This window comes from Zosterops lateralis, assembly GCF_965231275.1.
Source record: "Zosterops lateralis genome assembly, chromosome: 12".
In the NCBI taxonomy this organism is placed as follows: domain Eukaryota; kingdom Metazoa; phylum Chordata; class Aves; order Passeriformes; family Zosteropidae; genus Zosterops; species Zosterops lateralis.
Window position 1 is genome coordinate 19,795,763 of NC_139772.1, and position 17,210 is coordinate 19,812,972.

At 45.8% G+C, this 17,210-nt stretch overlaps 1 protein-coding gene and 1 long non-coding RNA gene across 3 annotated transcripts in view; both read left to right on the top strand.

The window, feature by feature from the left end:
* NAE1 (NEDD8 activating enzyme E1 subunit 1) overlaps positions 1–2,186 on the top strand; it is a 31,684-nt gene extending 29,498 nt beyond the window's left edge. For both annotated transcript variants that reach the window (XM_083870044.1, XM_083870043.1), the window contains exons 17-20: positions 162–254; positions 685–799; positions 871–920; positions 1,916–2,186. In XM_083870044.1, coding sequence (XP_083726170.1) covers positions 162–254; positions 685–799; positions 871–920; positions 1,916–2,025 — 368 coding nt within the window. In that variant the 3' untranslated portion in view covers positions 2,026–2,186. The remainder of the gene's footprint in view (positions 1–161; positions 255–684; positions 800–870; positions 921–1,915) is intronic.
* A 4,140-nt stretch (positions 2,187–6,326) lies between these two features.
* Positions 6,327–15,643, top strand: LOC310914286. Its single transcript, XR_014590999.1, has 2 exons — positions 6,327–6,579; positions 13,636–15,643. It is a non-coding gene; the product is annotated as an uncharacterized lncRNA (long non-coding RNA).
* The last annotated feature ends 1,567 nt before the right edge of the window (positions 15,644–17,210 follow it).

Sequence of the window (17,210 nt, forward strand, 5' to 3'; positions counted from 1 at the left end):
TTTATGTGTATCTGACAGTTGTTTGATTAATATTCTGTCACAAATTGTATTTATTAAGGTTTCTTCCTACTGCAGATTTTACCATTTGTTTTCAGGGAATTCCAAACCTTGCTTTTTCCATTCCCTCTGCAGCAGCTAACCAGTTCTCCTGCTCTTTTCAGTTTCCCATATGGATAACCCAGACAGTGAAATAGTGCTGTACCTGATGCTGAGAGCTGTCGATAGGTTTTACAAGCAGCATGGCAGATACCCAGGTACGTTAATACCAGTTATTTCACATCATGAAAAGAAATACAAACATCCAATAGTTACTGTAGTTCAAGTTATAAAATGCAAATACATTAATTGTTGTTTTGTTACTATAACAATAGAGCTTCAGGAATGTGAAAATTAAAATGAGAGATTTTTTCTCTTTGGGAACTTAGGGAATTTATCTGAATTAGTATCATTAATGGGTTGTGTGGATTATGAATCAGTTCAGCTATGCAGTAATTTGTCTATCATGAGAAGCATCAACAGAATATTCAATTATTATTAGTCTGTAATAATATAATATAATATAATAACACATTAATTGGCCTAGAAACTTTTTAGGAAAACAAAATATTTAGGCTGCCATTTAAACCCATTAGCTTTGACTGTGGTGTTACAGTTGTGTGATGAAAGAGTTCATTTATTTTCCAGGTGTCTACAACTACCAGGTGGAAGATGATATTGGAAAGCTAAAATCATGTCTGACTGGTTTCCTGCAAGAGCATGGGCTGTCTGTAGTGGTGAAGGATGACTATGTGCACGAGTTGTAAGTGTTGTTTGTGAGGGGTGGCTGTGCTGTGGCTGCCGGGCCCGTTGTGACTGTTCTCTCCCGTGCAGTTGTCGCTACGGAGCGGCCGAGCCCCATGCTGTGGCTGCCTTCATGGGAGGTAAGATGACACTGCCAGGGCCACACCAGCAGCAGCCTGCTCAGCCAGAGCTCTGCTGCCTTACAGCTCTGCACTCCCAGAGCAAAGGCTGCAATGACAGGCTGCAGTGACAGATGGCATTAGGACACAATCCTCCCCTTCATTCTCCAGATGTCACCTCCTACTGTATACATAGAGAAAGTGGGTGCAGCAAGGGTTATAATGAGTCAAATAAATGAACATCAAAAACTATCTCAGTACATCAACTGTTCAAGCTTAAAAATGTGTTTAGAAATTAAATACTGGAAAGAGACTTATTTTTTTTTAAAAGGAAAGTGATAGTTTTTGTAATTTTTAAAGTAGTTCAGTACACATCTTCTAACATAGTACACTTACATTAAAGATCTGTAAAATATAAGTAGCTTACCTTGGTTGCTTACCTTCATTCAGCAGATATGTTCTAATGGATGCTCAAAATTGATAGTTAATTTACCTTCTTTGTTTGGCTTCATGCAGTGCTGAACATAATTATGTATTATATATTCTGCATATGTAGGATTTTCTGACTAAGCAAAATCTGGTATGGATAATTTTTTAGAAAAATACTTAAAGGTAATTTCTGAAGAAGTTACGGAGTGTTTCTTGCTACAGGAAAACTTAGAGGGATCACACTGAAGTGACCCTTCAGTTTATCTTGCATGATTTTACATGATTTTTTTTTTTTAATTCAGCTTCTCAGTTGAGAGAGGTCTAAACTTGCATGGGTCTGTCTGCTCACCCATTTTTACTCTTTATGTACATGGAGAGAAATTGTATGCAAAGCTAACTTTTGAAGTAGCAGCTTTCTGATCTTCTTTTATAGTGGGAAGTACTGAAAGGCATTTTTGTCTCCTAGGAAATTTATCAGGCACTTCTGAAATAATTCCAGTGTAGGGACTTCTAGATAAATAACATTATTTTACTGGTGTTTAAATATGACCTGCTAACTGCCTTCTGTTTTTTCTTCTCTTTTGCAGGAGCTGCTGCACAGGAAGTTATCAAAGTCATTACAGGGCAGTTTGTAATTTTTAATAACACCTTTATTTACAGTGGAATGTCACAGACTTCAGGAACTTTCCAGCTGTAGAATGGGCTTATGTATTCAATGCCTCCAGGCACTGCTGCTTCTGTATCTACAGTTTTTACAGTATTTACAGTTTTGTAAATACTGTGGTGTTCTGCCACTGACTGGACTGTTCTGTTCTGTTCTGGATTACCAGCTAATTAAAGTTTCTTTATTTGTAATTATCTTCTGCTTCTTCTTGTTTCATGAGGACAAATAAAATCCTAGTGTATCCTGACAATTTTTAAAATCTAGAATTTTCTGACTATGAACTGCATCTGCTGAAGTGAGCTGTACAGTTCTTGTTAGTGCCTATGATCAGAGAATTGCTTCATTGCTGCTCTGATTCATACACAGCTTCACCAGCAAGAGAAAGCCCCCGGCCAAGAAAAAAAATAAAATAATGCAGTTATCTTAATGTAAATTAACCTTAGGAAATGTTTTTAAAAAGCCCAAACAAATAAATCTAGCATCCTGTACTGTTGGAGATTCCTTTGGAAATATCTTTGTTAGTACATTCCACACAGGGATGCAGGTGAGAAAAGACACTAAAACAATTTTCCTGTTGACAAAAGATGTTGTGGACTATAAGGCATAACAGCTGAAATAGGTGTTCTGAACATGTTTTCAAAACATAATTTCTTCTTTTTGGCACTAGACAGAAAATAGACTGTAAAAAACCCCAATGTTTTGGAACTCAATGTATTAAAAGCCGCCTTGATTATTGCATTAAAGCAGCCAGAACATACATCAACATGATTTTCTAATTTAATTTATAACTACTAGAAAAATAAATAAGCTAACAAAAATGCTTAAAATAATTTATTCTAACGACAAAACATGATTTATGCCCCAGAGAAAATTACTGAGATAAAAATTGCATACTAACTGAGGATTTGTTTTTGCCATTAATGTGTTACTTCCTCTGAGCGAGGTTATTAGCCCTTATTAAGGTCTTCTTTTTCCTATGAAGGGAAACTGATTCAATGACATCACGTCCTTGAACACAACCCTCATTGTCCTTCCAAAAGGAAGTGGTGTCAAGAATGTAATGAGTATCTAGTGCGGGATATTCTTCTGCACAATAGCCTATGGGTTGTTTAGTTTGATTTCATCTCCACACAGCGTCAAACCTTGCATTTAACTCATCTACTTTGGTTTTTGATCGACCTTCCACTGGGTCTGTGTTTCCAGTAGCAACTTCAAATTCTTCCTCGAACTTCCTCCAGAGGTATGGCAATACTACAGTCAGATTTATCCTGAGTGGCTGCTCCCCTCCACGAAATTCAGGCCTGAACCCTCAAAACAGTATCTGATGTAGTCAATGTAGGTTCCTTTGCTGAACAAGGGAACACTGTTCTGAAAATAAAAGATCTGAATTGGGAGGAAATGTTGACTGCAACTGCCAGCGTTTAGCCACACGTGCACTGTTCTATTTCCCTTCCTCTCTGCACAGCATTTTCAACATCACTGTCTCAAAGAAGAGATAACCCCAGCTTGACCAGCAGGTACAGATGGTGATGAAAGAACTCTTAATTCCCTTTTGCTCAGGTTCTCACAGCATGTTCATTAATATTGTCACTGTCTGTACTCATCAAATTAAGTTCTGTGTTGTCACTTTTACAGGTCCAGTTCACTGGCTGCTGAAGTCAGTGGAAAGCCACCATTGGAATGCTTGAAGTGAAGCCTTAAGTAATATGAATGGCCATCCCACAGTCTGTTTCTGGAGTGGTTAAAATTACAGTCAACTGTCAGAATAAATCCTGCTTTTACATCAGTGTATGCTTCCGTACTGCATCAGCAAATATTCTTAAATGAGTGCTCAGGAATTAAATCAAACCAATAGACTCATGATTATGCAAAGTACCTGCTACACGCTATTTTGGTTGCCAGAACTGACCTGTGCAATTATTGGTTCTACCATACATCATGTTTCTACAAAATGGCCATGCTTCAACATTTTGACTTGCAAAGAGTACATGGTTGAGGCATTTAGGATAAATTACTTTTGGTTCAGGACCAAAGAAGAATAGAGGTAGCTTTAAATCAGCATGGGGAGGCTTAATTAGAAGACACAAACCATTGCAAAACAAATGCAGTTTGAAGGCCCAGATTCACTTCTTTGGCTGTTGCAGACTGCTGGAGTGATGCAAGTGAGCTGTCCCCTAGTCTCTTCAGCCCTCTGGATGTCACTTAGTTGCCATATGTTATCTGCTTTACTTTCCCCCGTCACTCTACACTTCACCATCCATTTGAGTTAGAACTGTAAGAAGATGCCAGCAGAGTGAATCATTTAGAGACAAGTGCATGTTACTCTATTCAGCTGCTGCCCGCCTGGTCATGCATTCAAAGGGCCAGATCTAAAGTGACAGAACCTTGTATTCCCCATTACAGCACGGAACTAGCCAAGTGTAGGGGAACAGGGAGGGGATATTCATGGTATTACCAGGGGAACAAGGGAGGAAAAAAGGTTCCTGATCTTTAAAACAGTAAGCTCTCTCCACACACTGATACTTGGGATGAAGTGATTTGCATCGCTTTAATATGTTACACATAAAATTCATGATAGTGTTAATGAGCTGATTCTGAGTCTTTGTCAAAATATATCTTAAGGACAACTTAAGTGGTGTTTGAGGCATCAGACTTCACTTTTGATAAAATCTGAACTTCTTGAGGTAATGAACCTAGTAAAGCTTCCCGGAGACTAATACTATTTCTCCTTTGCTCCTAACATGTATTTATTTACTGCTTCATTTATGGCAAGCTTAGATGACAAATTCTCAGAAATGGCCTTTAAAAAATACTTAGTCTAAAAGTTTTCACAGACTAGAGAGAAAAAAAAATGCAAAGGAATACGAAAATTTTCTCCATTCCTCCACTATCTCACCTTGTTACTATTAATGTTTTTACCCCATTACTTGTTATAGCTAAGATATTTCTAATGTTTTTGGCTTCCTTGAAATACTTAAACACTGAATACATGACCCAAGATGCATATTGTGAAATTAAGGAGTATTGATGAACTCAGACCACCTCAGACCACTACAACTCCACACCATAAAGAGAGGGTAGCCAATCCCCAACAGATGACAGAGAGGTCCTGAAGCTTCTCAAAAGCTCAGCTGATGCAAGCAGAGGTGGTTTGATGGAAGAACTGTACCCACAGGGACCACTCACCATACACACAGCATGCTGCAATGAATTTTGGAACTCCATAAATACATGCATCATTTTAGGCTGATTTACTCCAACCATGGGGCCATGCACAAATTGGATCTAATACTGAACTCAACAGACACTCCATCAACATCCATGGAAGCACAACTAGTGATTCCCCCAAAATCCACACTCAGCTGCCCCAGGGGAGGCTGCAGGCACTGACCCTCATTAACACAGAGCTAAGTGGCTGATGCCTGAGCTTCTTTAAGGACCCAGACCAGGACAGTCCCAGGGAGCTCTGGTGGGTGGGTGCCTTGCAGCACACCCTGTGCTCATATGCAAGGATTTAGCTCCCCACAGGAATCAGCAAAGACCAGCATTGATCATCAAGTAAAGAGCAGCTGTATAAAGGCTTAAAAGTGCTCTACAGCAGAGTCTCAAGCTTGTGTTCCTTGCTGCAAAGGTGTGTGTCAGTCGTGAGGCAGCTGCCTGCCTGCACAGTTCTTCTGGCACTAAGAGTGCTCACCCAGCTGGCCCCGAGAAGAGCTTCAGGACAAGGAACAGGGGAGGTGTGACTCTGCACACTGGGCTCCCCAGTGAGGATCTAGAGCCGGGCATCTCGAGTGGAGATTTAATCCACTCGTGCCATGAGCTCTGGGGCACAGAGGGTGGCTGGTCCAGTCAGCCAGCCTGGCCTCACACTCTGCTCAGCGAGCTTCGGGCTCTGCGCTGGCCTGAGGTGACAGTGGGGCTGTTCAGCCTGGAGAAGAAGAGACTCAAGGGTGACCCTATCCCTCTCTACAACTACCTGGAAGGAGGGTGGAGCCAGGTGGAGATCGGGCTCTTCTCCCAGGTACCAAGTGACAGGACTTACTAAAGCTGCACCAGGGAAAGTTGAGGTTGGACATTGGGAGGAATTTCTTCCCAGAAAGATGATTAGACATGGGAATGGACCGGGCGGGGAGGTAGCGGAGTCCCCAGCCCTGGAGGTGGTTAAGGACTGACAAGGTGGGGATGGGTGACAAGGTTGGAGTGTGTGATCTCAGAGGTCCTTTGAAGCGGCCCGGCTGGGTGACTCCGCGCCGGGGGCTGCTGCGGGCGGCGCGGGGGCGGCGCGGGGCGGAGGGCGCTGCGCAGCCGGTGCAGAGCGGCGGGCGGGCCCCGGCGGCTCCGCGGCCATTGCACACGGGGGAGCCGCCGCAGCCCCGCCACGGCCAGGGAGGGAGCGCAGCGAGCCGAGGGGATAGAGCGGATGATCGAGAAGGAGGGCGGCAGGGAGGCGGCCGAGGGCGCCGGGGACGCCAAGGAGATGCGAGCCGTGGTGCTGTCCGCCTTCGGGGGACTCAACAAGCTCCGCGTGTCCGAGAAAGCCATGCCGGAGCCGCAGGAGGGCGAGCTGAAGATCCGCGTCAAAGCCTGGTCCAGTATCGCCCCTCGCCCTGTCCTTCCCGGGGCCGCGGGCGGGTGCGGGACCCCCCGGGCCGGGCGGGGCGCTCGGAGCGGGCCGGACCAGCCCCGCAGCCCCCGGCTCTGGCGCCGCCTTCCCTCACCTGTGGCTTCCCCGCGGGGCAGCCCCGCTCCCGGCAGCCGCCGCCGCCCGGTCCCTTCCCCGGCTCAGCTCCGCGCTCCGGGGCGGGCGGCGGGGTTTGTGTGCGCTCCAGGGCAGGAAAATTGTCCGCGGCGTTTGACGCGACCAGCTGGGGGAAAAGGGGGGGAAAGCCTGGCCAGGTGCGTTCAGGGTTTGGGTTTTTGTGAGAAATGTGCCTGCCAGATTGTGCGTGTTGCTCAGCACCCGTCTCTTTCCCTTCTGACACTGGCTGTTGTTTTTCTCCTGGCAATAACTTACTTAAGTCAGCATCCCTTTTCCATCGGAGCTGCTGTGGCAGCGTGGCCAGAGCTCGGGATAACTTCCCAGTGTTATGAATAAAATGGGCGGAGATAATATTAATCTCCTTAAAATGCCTTTATTAATCAGCTCTTACAATAGTTGCTCGAGGGGTTTTGGCTGCCCGTGTGCGCCGTGGAGGAGGAGAGTCTTTATCAGCTTTGCTGCAGGGAGTTGAGCAGAACTGGAGAACCCGCCTCTCGCTGGGAGTAAACCCAGGGTTCTTAGTTTCTTTTGTTTCCGCCGGGGGTCTCACTTCTGGTTTAGCATTTTTAACTTACAGCTAGTAAGAAAAACTGGAGAAATCAGTTCTTTTGATACTTTAGGGTCTACATGGCTTAGCATTGGTTCTTGTGTGTTTTAATTTTACTTAGTTTTATTTTTTTAAGGGGTTTTTGGTGTTAAAAGGGGTCCCGAGATGCATTTCGGGGTCTTTGATTTGCATGCGGGGTCGGCCTGGGCAGCAGGGGCTGCGGGCTTTCATAGTATCCAATATGGCGTTTCGGAGGCCTCGGGGCTGGGCAGCACCAGGGCTGCTAGATGTGGCTGGCGTGGGTTCTCTCTTCTTGGAGCGGGGCGGCAGCCCGGGCGCGCTCGGGGACGCGGCCCTGCGGGCCTGTGGACGCGCCATCCAGCAGTGGTGGCTGGCCGCGGGCGGGCTGAGCCACGTGCGGGCTTTGGGGCTTCTCTGCGACTGGGCTTGAGCCGGGCGGGCGGCATGGCGGCTGCGGGCGGCTGGAGCCACGCTGGGGGGGCGGCTCTGCGGGCTCCGGGATTCCCCGTGCTGGGCTTGGGGGGAGCGGCCGGCCTCTCTTTCTCCCGCTCTGGCGGCGGCAGCGGCTGCGGGGGTCCGGGATTCCCCATGCCGGGCTTGGGGGGAGTGGCCGGCCCCTCTTTTTTTCCGCTCCGGCAGCGGCAGCTGCGGGCGGCCGGGGTCTTTGCGGTGGGCAGCACTGGGCCTGGCAGTCTCGGGGACACTGTAAGCTAGCTCCGCGGTGGCTGCGGGGGTCGGGGCTGGACGGCCCCGCTCACTGGGGTCCCTGCTGTGGGCAGGGAGAAGCAGCCGGTTCTGTTCGCTCTCGCCCCAGGCCGCTGCCGCCGTGCCGCAGCACGGCGCCGGCGGGGACGAGCTCTGCTGCAGCGGCTCGCTCCGGGAGCGGGGGGCTCGCAGACAGCCACCCGAATGGGGGGGGAGACTGGGGGCGAGGCCCGCGCCTCGCCTTTCTTTGAAGCCCTTTCTTTTGGTCTTTGGCGGCGGCAGCGCCGGCTGCTCCGCTGGTCCCTCTCGCTCCGTCGTTGGGGGTGGGGAAGCCGCAGTGCCGGGCTTCTTCGAATGGAGCTCTCGAGATTTGTTTTTAAGGTGGTCTGGGGGGAGGTGCCACGGAGGTGGCCCCTCACTGCTACATTACAAGATAAACATTCTAAATTTCATTTTTATCAATAGGACGAGTGAGTGAGTCGCATACTGTGTGTGTGTATCCTGGCAGAAGTAGTGACTGGAACTCTGGGCCCAGGTTGACCGGCTGCTTACGGGGATACGCCGGACGCGCAGGAGTGAAAGAGGGTACCGGCTGGGGTGGTGACGGAAGCACCAGGAGTGCTGAGGCCATTGACGGGTACCGGGGGCTGGCTGTGGCAGTGTTCGGGGCCCTAAGGGCGAGTCATACGAACTGCTTCCAGAGCTCACGAGTGAGTGTGAATCGAGTGAGTGTAAGTGAAAGAGCTTTCAAAAAATTAGAATAAAGTTACCAAGTGAAAATGGGTACTTGGATAAGTAGGCCTAGAGAGGCTGAAACACAAAAAAAGAAAATACCACACATCCCTCCAGGGAGCTCACTAGGAAAAATGTTAGAACAGTGGGACAGGGAGGAGAGTACTAGAAATTTAGATAAGATCAAGATGATCCATTATTGTATAGAGGTATGGCCTACTCTGGGTATACCTGGAGAATGGCCATGGCGCGGAACAACAGACCCTTGGATGTGTGCTCAGTTAAATCAGCATCTGAGAGCCCAAGGTGACAGAAAATCAGAATAAGTGCAGTATGCTGCTTGTTGGGAAGAACAAAGCAGAAATAGAGAGAACATAAAGATTTGTAAGTTACAGGGGAAAAAAGAAAAGAGTGATAAAGAAGAGAATGGCCCCATCTGGGATCCACTTAGTTTCTTACCTCCCCCTCCCGCATATCCAGATATGCCCCAGGTTCCCCCTGGAAACCCCTTCCGACTCCCCCAAACTGTAACCCCTGTTTCCCCCCTACCTTCAGCCCCAAGCCACCCTCAAATCCCTCAAACTAATTCCCCTATTCCTCCCTCTAATCTTCAAACCAGACCTACCAATACCCTCGCCCCCTCCCTAACCAGCCCTCCAGTGAGTCTCCCCCCATCCAGTACTAACCCCTTCTATACAACAGAAGTACCCCCAGTTTCCCCTAACAGTAGCTATGTTTTTTCTCCCTTGCCATCCATGGTTCCAGCCCCACCTGCAAACTGGGAACCGAATTTGCCCACCCCAAGCATACAGCGTCCCCCTAAAAATAATCCAGAGGGACATTATTATAATACAAGATCAAAAGCTAAGATTTTTCCTTTGAGAGAAGTTCCAATGGGCGGAGTTGCTGGAGGGGTGGGATTTGTAAATGCCCCTCTGACAGCCTCAGAGGTCAGGAACTTCAAAAAGGAACTAGGAAACTTAGTAGAAGATCCAGTGGGGGTGGCTGAACAGGTAGATCAGTTCCTGGGTCCCAATACCTTCACGTGGGTGGAAATAAATTCTATATTCAGAATTTTATTTAGCCCGGAGGAGATACGGATGATTCGAACAGCAGGGATATGGATTTGGGAAAGGGAGAATAGAATAGGGCCCCCAGGTGATCAGAAACTGCCAGTGAGTGATCCAAAGTGGAATCCAAATAGGGAAGAAGACAGAAGGAATATGGATGATTATCGAAATTTGATAATCAAAGGAATTAAAGAGTCAGTCCCCAGAAGCAATAACTCAAAACTTGCATTTGATAGTATGCAAGGAAAGGATGAGACCCCAGCCACTTGGCTGAGCAGAATTAAGCAAAATTTCCGAGTATATTCTAATATTGACCCAGAAAGCCCTGAAGGCCAGGTGTTACTTAAAACGCAGTTTGTTACCAAGTCCTGGCCAGATATTAGAAGAAAATTAGAAAAGATGGAAGACTGGCAAGATAGAGGAATAAATGACTTGTTAAGAGAAGCCTTAAAAGTCTATTTAAGAAGGGAAGAAGAAAAAACCATAACAAAGGGAAAAATCATGGTAGCTGTGGCTAGAGAAAGTGTATCTAACCAGAGTTCACCCCACCGAGAGGATAGGAAGCCAGTCAGAGAGCAAAGAAATAATCTACTACCTTGGGTGACCCCTAAAAGACAAGGAGAAACTTGGAAGTGTTTCTATTGTGAAGGAATAGGGCACCTAAAAAGAAATTGCCAAAAAATATCATTTGATGAAGCAATCAAAAGAGAGAAAGATACATTAGAAAGTATATTAAAAGAAGAAGATGATGAAACTTGAAAAGTCATAAAATGTATGACTTTCGAAATTGTAAAAACCAAATTAATAGAGGAAACACAGCTAAATTGGCTAAGCTGTTTGTTTGCCTCTAGCTCTTCTGTAAATTAAAACCTAACCTGGCCCCAATTTAACATAAGAGCTTCCCCTTATAAAATGTTTATACTTCCATTCCTGTTAACCCCCTTACCCAGGAGGTTACCAAGAAAAAAAAAAAAAAAAAAAAAAAAAAAAAAAAAAAAAAAAAAATCCCCAAACGTCTCCCCTTACTCCATTAACCCCAAAATATAAGTCCTTTCCAGGTGCTGCTAAAGACCAAAGTGAAAAGACCAGCAGTACCACCTCCAAACATCCTGTCCAGCACAGACCTTTCAAAACATCATCCCCCATAGACTGTTGTTTCATATTCAAACTCTTCAAAAATAACCTTTAAAGAAAAGCCAAAAACTGCATAATTCAAGTATTGCATACAAATAAGTTTTTTTTTTTACTGTTTGTATTGGTGGTTGTGGTATTGTTGTTGAAAGCTTGTTGTTGTCATTGTTATAATGTTGTTACTGAAAGCGCATATCAATCACAAAAGTTGTGGGGTTGTTTGTTTTAAATTAGTATAAATTATACGTTATTGGCAAAATTACTACAAAAATTTAAAAATCTCTCATAGAGCATACCCCAAGAAAGCTACCTAAAAGCTAACAGCCAAGTGTGAGAGTGCAAGAGAAAAACTCTAGAAACTGAACCAAGAAAGCTCTTAGAACCAAGAGTCAAGGCCAGGTGAGACCTAAAGATGAGAAAGGTTCATACTGGACTCTTGGGAAGACTCATGATAATCTGGGTGATGAGTAGACCCATAAAGAGGAGCTGGTTCAGAAAGGCATTCCCTCATCAATGATGAGAAGAACTCAAAGTCCTCAATAGAAGTTTATATCAACCCAAACCACACTTGCTTTGCTGATCTGCAACTCTCAACCTGTCAGGATGAGAAAAAACAATTAGTCATAAAAAATACTGCCACCTTTGAGCAAGGCTTAACTGGAGAGTGCTCTATAAGAGAATGGTTTTAACTAAGCAAACCTCTCAGTAAAAATTTGGTTATTAGTTTGATAAAAAGAATTAGCTACAAAAAGTCCCTAGTAGTCAAAGATGTAGCCCAAATTCGGATTCCTTTCAACACCAAAAGCACCTGAAAGAAAGCCCCAAAAATTAAGCAAAAAAATGACAAAGCAAAACCAAGCTGTGATTGATATGAGCAAAGGTCCAAACTTAGACAAGTAAAGTTTAAACCCCAAAAAGAATCAAAAATTATTACCATAAATAAGTTGATGCAGGTTAAAAAACCTGATCAAAAGAAAAGATGAGGGACTGATAAAAATGAAATTTAGAATGTTTATCTTGTAATGTAGCAGTGAGGGGCCACCTCCGTGGCACCTCCCCCCAGACCACCTTAAAAACAAACCTCGAGAGCTCCATTCGAAGAAGCCCGGCACCGCGGCTCCCCCACCCCCAACGACGGAGTGAGAGGGACCAGCGGAGCAGCCGGCGCTGCCGCCGCCAAAGACCAAAAGAAAGGGCTTCGAAGAAAGGCGAGGCGCGGGCCTCGCCCCCAGTCTCCCCCCCCATTCGGGTGGCTGTCTGCGAGCCCCCCGCTCCCGGAGCAAGCCTCTGCAGCAGAGCTCGTCCCCGCCGGCGCCGTGCTGCGGCACGGCGGCGGCGGCCTGGGGCGAGAGCGAACAGAACCGGCCGCTTCTCCCTGCTCACAGCGGGGACCCCAGTGAGCGGGGCCGTCCAGCCCCGACCCCCGCAGCCACCGCGGAGCTAGCTTACAGTGTCCCCGAGACTGCCAGGCCCAGCGCTGCCCACCGCAAAGACCCCGGCCGCCCGCAGCTGCCGCTGCCGGAGCGGAAAAAAAGAGGGGCCGGCCACTCCCCCCAAGCCCGGCATGGGGAATCCCGGACCCCCGCAGCCGCTGCCGCCGCCAGAGCGGGAGAAAGAGAGGCCGGCCGCTCCCCCCAAGCCCAGCACGGGGAATCCCGGAGCCCGCAGAGCCGCCCCCCCAGCGTGGCTCCAGCCGCCCGCAGCCGCCATGCCGCCCGCCCGGCTCAAGCCCAGTCGCAGAGAAGCCCCAAAGCCCGCACGTGGCTCAGGCCGCCCGCGGCCAGCCACCACTGCTGGATGGCGCGTCCACAGGCCCGCAGGGCCGCGTCCCCGAGCGCGCCCGGGCTGCCGCCCCGCTCCAAGAAGAGAGAACCCACGCCAGCCACATCTAGCAGCCCTGGTGCTGCCCAGCCCCGAGGCCTCCGAAACGCCATATTGGGTACTATGAAAGCCCGCAGCCCCTGCTGCCCAGGCCGACCCCGCATGCAAATCAAAGACCCCGAAATGCATCTCGGGACCCCTTTTAACACCAAAAACCCCTTAAAAAAATAAAACTAAGTAAAATTAAAACACACAAGAACCAATGCTAAGCCGTGTAGACCCTAAAGTATCAAAAGAACTGATTTCTCCAGTTTTTCTTACTAGCTGTAAGTTAAAAATGCTAAACCAGAAGTGAGACCCCCGGCGGAAACAAAAGAAACTAAGAACCCTGGGTTTACTCCCAGCGAGAGGCGGGTTCTCCAGTTCTGCTCAACTCCCTGCAGCAAAGCTGATAAAGACTCTCCTCCTCCACGGCGCACACGGGCAGCCAAAACCCCTCGAGCAACTATTGTAAGAGCTGATTAATAAAGGCATTTTAAGGAGATTAATATTATCTCCGCCCATTTTATTCATAACACAAGTGTTACTCCCTGTGTCCGGGTGACAAGTGGCTACGGTCTGGCATCATCCTGAAACAAGCTGTCCTAGATGGCGTGATTTTTTTTTTTTTTTGGTGGTGGTGGTTGTTGTGTTTGGGTTGTTTTTTTTTGGTTGGTTGGTTGGTTGGTTGGTCTGGTTTTTTTTTGTGTGTGTGTGTGTGTGTGTGTGTATGTGGTTTTGTTTTGTTTCATTTTGTTTTGGGGGAGGGGTGTGTTTGTTGAGGTTTATTGGGTTTTTTTTTTTTTTTGTATTTCCAGACAACCGGAGAAGACTGTTCTTCCTAGATTGCTGGTTCTCAGTCCACATCTTCCTTCATGAAAATAGGATTATTTTGAGTGACAGAAGCCACATTAAGATCTTACTGCACAACTTGATGTTTGCTGAAGACTGAATTAATTTTGCCTAGGCAAGGATTTATCTTCTGTTGTCCTTTTCCCCTGTGTGAAAACGTGGTGCTTCTGGAAGATAAATTCCAAGGTGAAGGCCAAGTTGTTTACTTTAGAAGTAACTTGTGTTAAAAATGTTACTGGTATGGAAGAGTAATCTTGTTTTGAATCATGTATCAGTGGATCTGCTTCGGATTTGGAATATCATGGTAGGTTAATGTAGCTGAGTGTCTTGACCTGTATGGATGCTGTGCTTTCCATCCTGTTCTTAATGGGGCTCATCAAGTGTGTCACCCATGTGAGTATTCCCCCACCAAGGTGTTGCCTATGAAAAATAGTGCTATCCATCAATCAGCTTGACTACTAATAAATATTGGGCTGGGGTTTTTTGCATTGATGTTTGGTACTGGGTTTTGGGGTTTTTTTCTCTCTACTAGTCACAATGGGAAATGCAAGAAATTCTGCGCTAAGTGAATCAAACTAATGGTAACATCATAGCTGTTGGGCAGATCATTTTGCTATCAAGCAAGGCTGTATTTTCATTTGAGAACAGTCTGTCTTATTCCCTGAGTGACTCTTTTTCCAGCCATTGGGTTAACAAAATTTAACAAGCAAAACTCAAAATGTTATTAGCACATGGGTATATTCCTCTATATGTGTCAGGGGTTTACAGTGTTTTCCAGTACCTGTGTGAATTCCATTTTCATGAAACCAGTAGCTGGGTATGTATCACAAATAGTAAGCTACCTGCACAAGAACACCTGGCTGTAAAATAGAATTGCACAGCCACAGCTGCAGCTGCTCTGCAGGGCTGCAGTGTCAGTAGAGCTGTGTGAGTTGCACACGTGCCGTTTGACATCAGCAGACCTGCTCAGCTGCTCCACAGGTAACTGCTGGCTTGCACAATGCCCCGTGTGTTTTGGGAGCTTCCCTTTGTGCTGGAGGAGCCTGCAGGCTGGACAGCATATGCCTGTCCCTCCTGACTGGAAATGGCCCTAGAGCTGAAATGCACCAGGTCATCAAAGTGTGCTTCCAGGCAAGGCAAAAGCAATTTGCTGATCCTCTTGACTCAAGCCTGTAAATGCGGAGGATTGATTGGGATGGTGATGGAGTTGGAAGACCAAGTGGGGAAGGGCTTGGCTTTGCCCAGGACAGTGTGCACATGTTGGTGTAGGCAGTGCTGAACACACCCGAGATGGGTTGCTCCAGTCATCAATACTTCTTACAAATCACATTTTCTGTTGAATCAATTTTGTAGTTGACCACCACTAGATACTATTATTATTATTATTATTATTATTATTATACTACACAAATTGATGGAGAAAAATAAGCTTTATTTTAAGAAGGATACCCACATGCTTGATAAATAGTATACACCAGTAGAAGAGCATGTTCTGTGTGGTCTCTGAATTCCCTGTGGATGAAACCAATTGAATCATATGTCTAGACCCACTAAGTTGTATGTATACACTTTGTACTATGGTATTAGAAATGGAGGAGATGGAGGATATGTTGCTATTAACACTAAGCCAGATGAATAATTCTTTTGAAGGTCTGGAATAGAAGACCAATTGATGATGATGTGTCAATAATCCAATTGAAAATGTGTCAGCTGCGTCATGTGTTAGCCTCATTCAGTGACTAAGAAATGGAACAGCCATCAATGTCCAAGCTGAGTCACAGCTTCTGCATATTTCCTGAAATAGTTTTTGATTGGTAATGATGAAGCAGTTGGAGCTCCTGTATTTGTTTGTATTGTAATTTGCAGACAGCAGAATGTTGGCATACAGACTGTTTAAAAGATGAGACAAATAGCTGGAATGAACAGAAGCTGTATTTCAGATAAGTTGTGTGAATAAACAATGGTGTCCTATAATTACCTCCCTCTGTTCTTTTTTCTAATTATTTCTTCCTTATGCTGCTGTATGTGTGTGTCATGAGGAACGAGGCAGAAGTGACCCCTCTGACTCTGTGACTGTGAGATAACAGAACTTTAAAAAACTGGAGGAGATAAAAGAAATTCTAAGTGTAACTGAGTAGGGGACAGAGAATTGGTGTTGCTCTTAAAGGCAGTCTTGTCCATATGGTGTTGATTTCTGCATAAAAAGCATGAGACCTGATAACTTTAAACCTTTCCTTTATATACAGACACCGGGGGGGGCGGGGGGTTGTGTGTGCGTTTGGGTTTTGTTTGTTTGTTTGTTTGTGGGGTTTTTTGTTTGTTTGTTTGTTTGTTTGTTTGTTTTGTTTTTTCTTTTGTTTTAAATTTAAATTTAAAGATTGAGTGGTTTGCTGGCTGGGGTTAAGTGGAAGGATTTTAAGAAACTCAGGAGTCCTCTTGTTTGCTCTGTGGCATTCCATTAATTTCAATAATTAGTTTCAGTAGAGTTTTACAGTGAAAGAAGAAAGACACATCAAAAACAGCATCTCTCCAAACCAAAGTGTCATGGAGTGGTCTGCATGATTTGGGATTTTGCAATGGAAGGTACTGAGCATCCTCGAGTGTGTGGGATGGAACAAGGAGAAACAAGTTGACTGTTGCTTTCCACAGTTAAGAAAAGGGAAACAAAAATGCAGCAAAACTAAACCACAAGTATAGAGAATAATATTCAAGGCCCTCAAAAGGACCTGGTGTTTAGGCAGAGCATTGTAGACTGAGAAAGTCAGATTCAGATTCAAGAATAATTCCATATTTGATAAACTCTGCCTCCAGTAATGCACAGTTAATCCAGTCTGTGCAGGTCACAAAGACATCCCTGCTCTGTCACAGGGAGGTTCTTGCAGAACTCCAGTGCCAATGTATTGATCTTTGTAATTCATATCCTTCCCTATCTTCATTCGTGTCCAACTCTTGATTTAGGATTAAAAACATGCTGTGTGTTGTCACTGGATTGTTTTGCATTTACACTTCTCCCTCTGCATATTCCCTTCCTTAAAGTTCAGGAGTCACTTTCTCTGGCTGCACACAAGAACAAGCTATCCTGGTTTGCACTGGTACAAGAAATAAATTGTGCTTAATCTCTAAACCCACCACGCTTCATGAGACATATTTTCTTGTGATCTGTGCAGCCAAATTTTTCCTGAGTCTGCTGTTGATTGAATCCCAATGAAAGAGCTGGGTGTTTTGAGTACAGTTACAAAACTTGCCATCCATCTTTAGGCCCTCCTGGTTATTCTAAGGAAAAAAAAAAAATCACAATGGCTGAGTTGACCAATACACCGTGATCATGCTTTCAGGTCTACTGGCCTTCAAATTTCTGAGGTAAAGTAAAACTTCTGTCCTTCCTCAAAAGTGGAGAAGAATAGGAATAAATGCAGATACGAGACTAGCAGGGATGCCACAACACGTAAGAATATAGGAGATAGAAGTGAATGAAGAAGAAACTCTCTACAAAGCAACTAGAAATTATTAGACAGCCTGGTCAACACCCCATATTTCAACT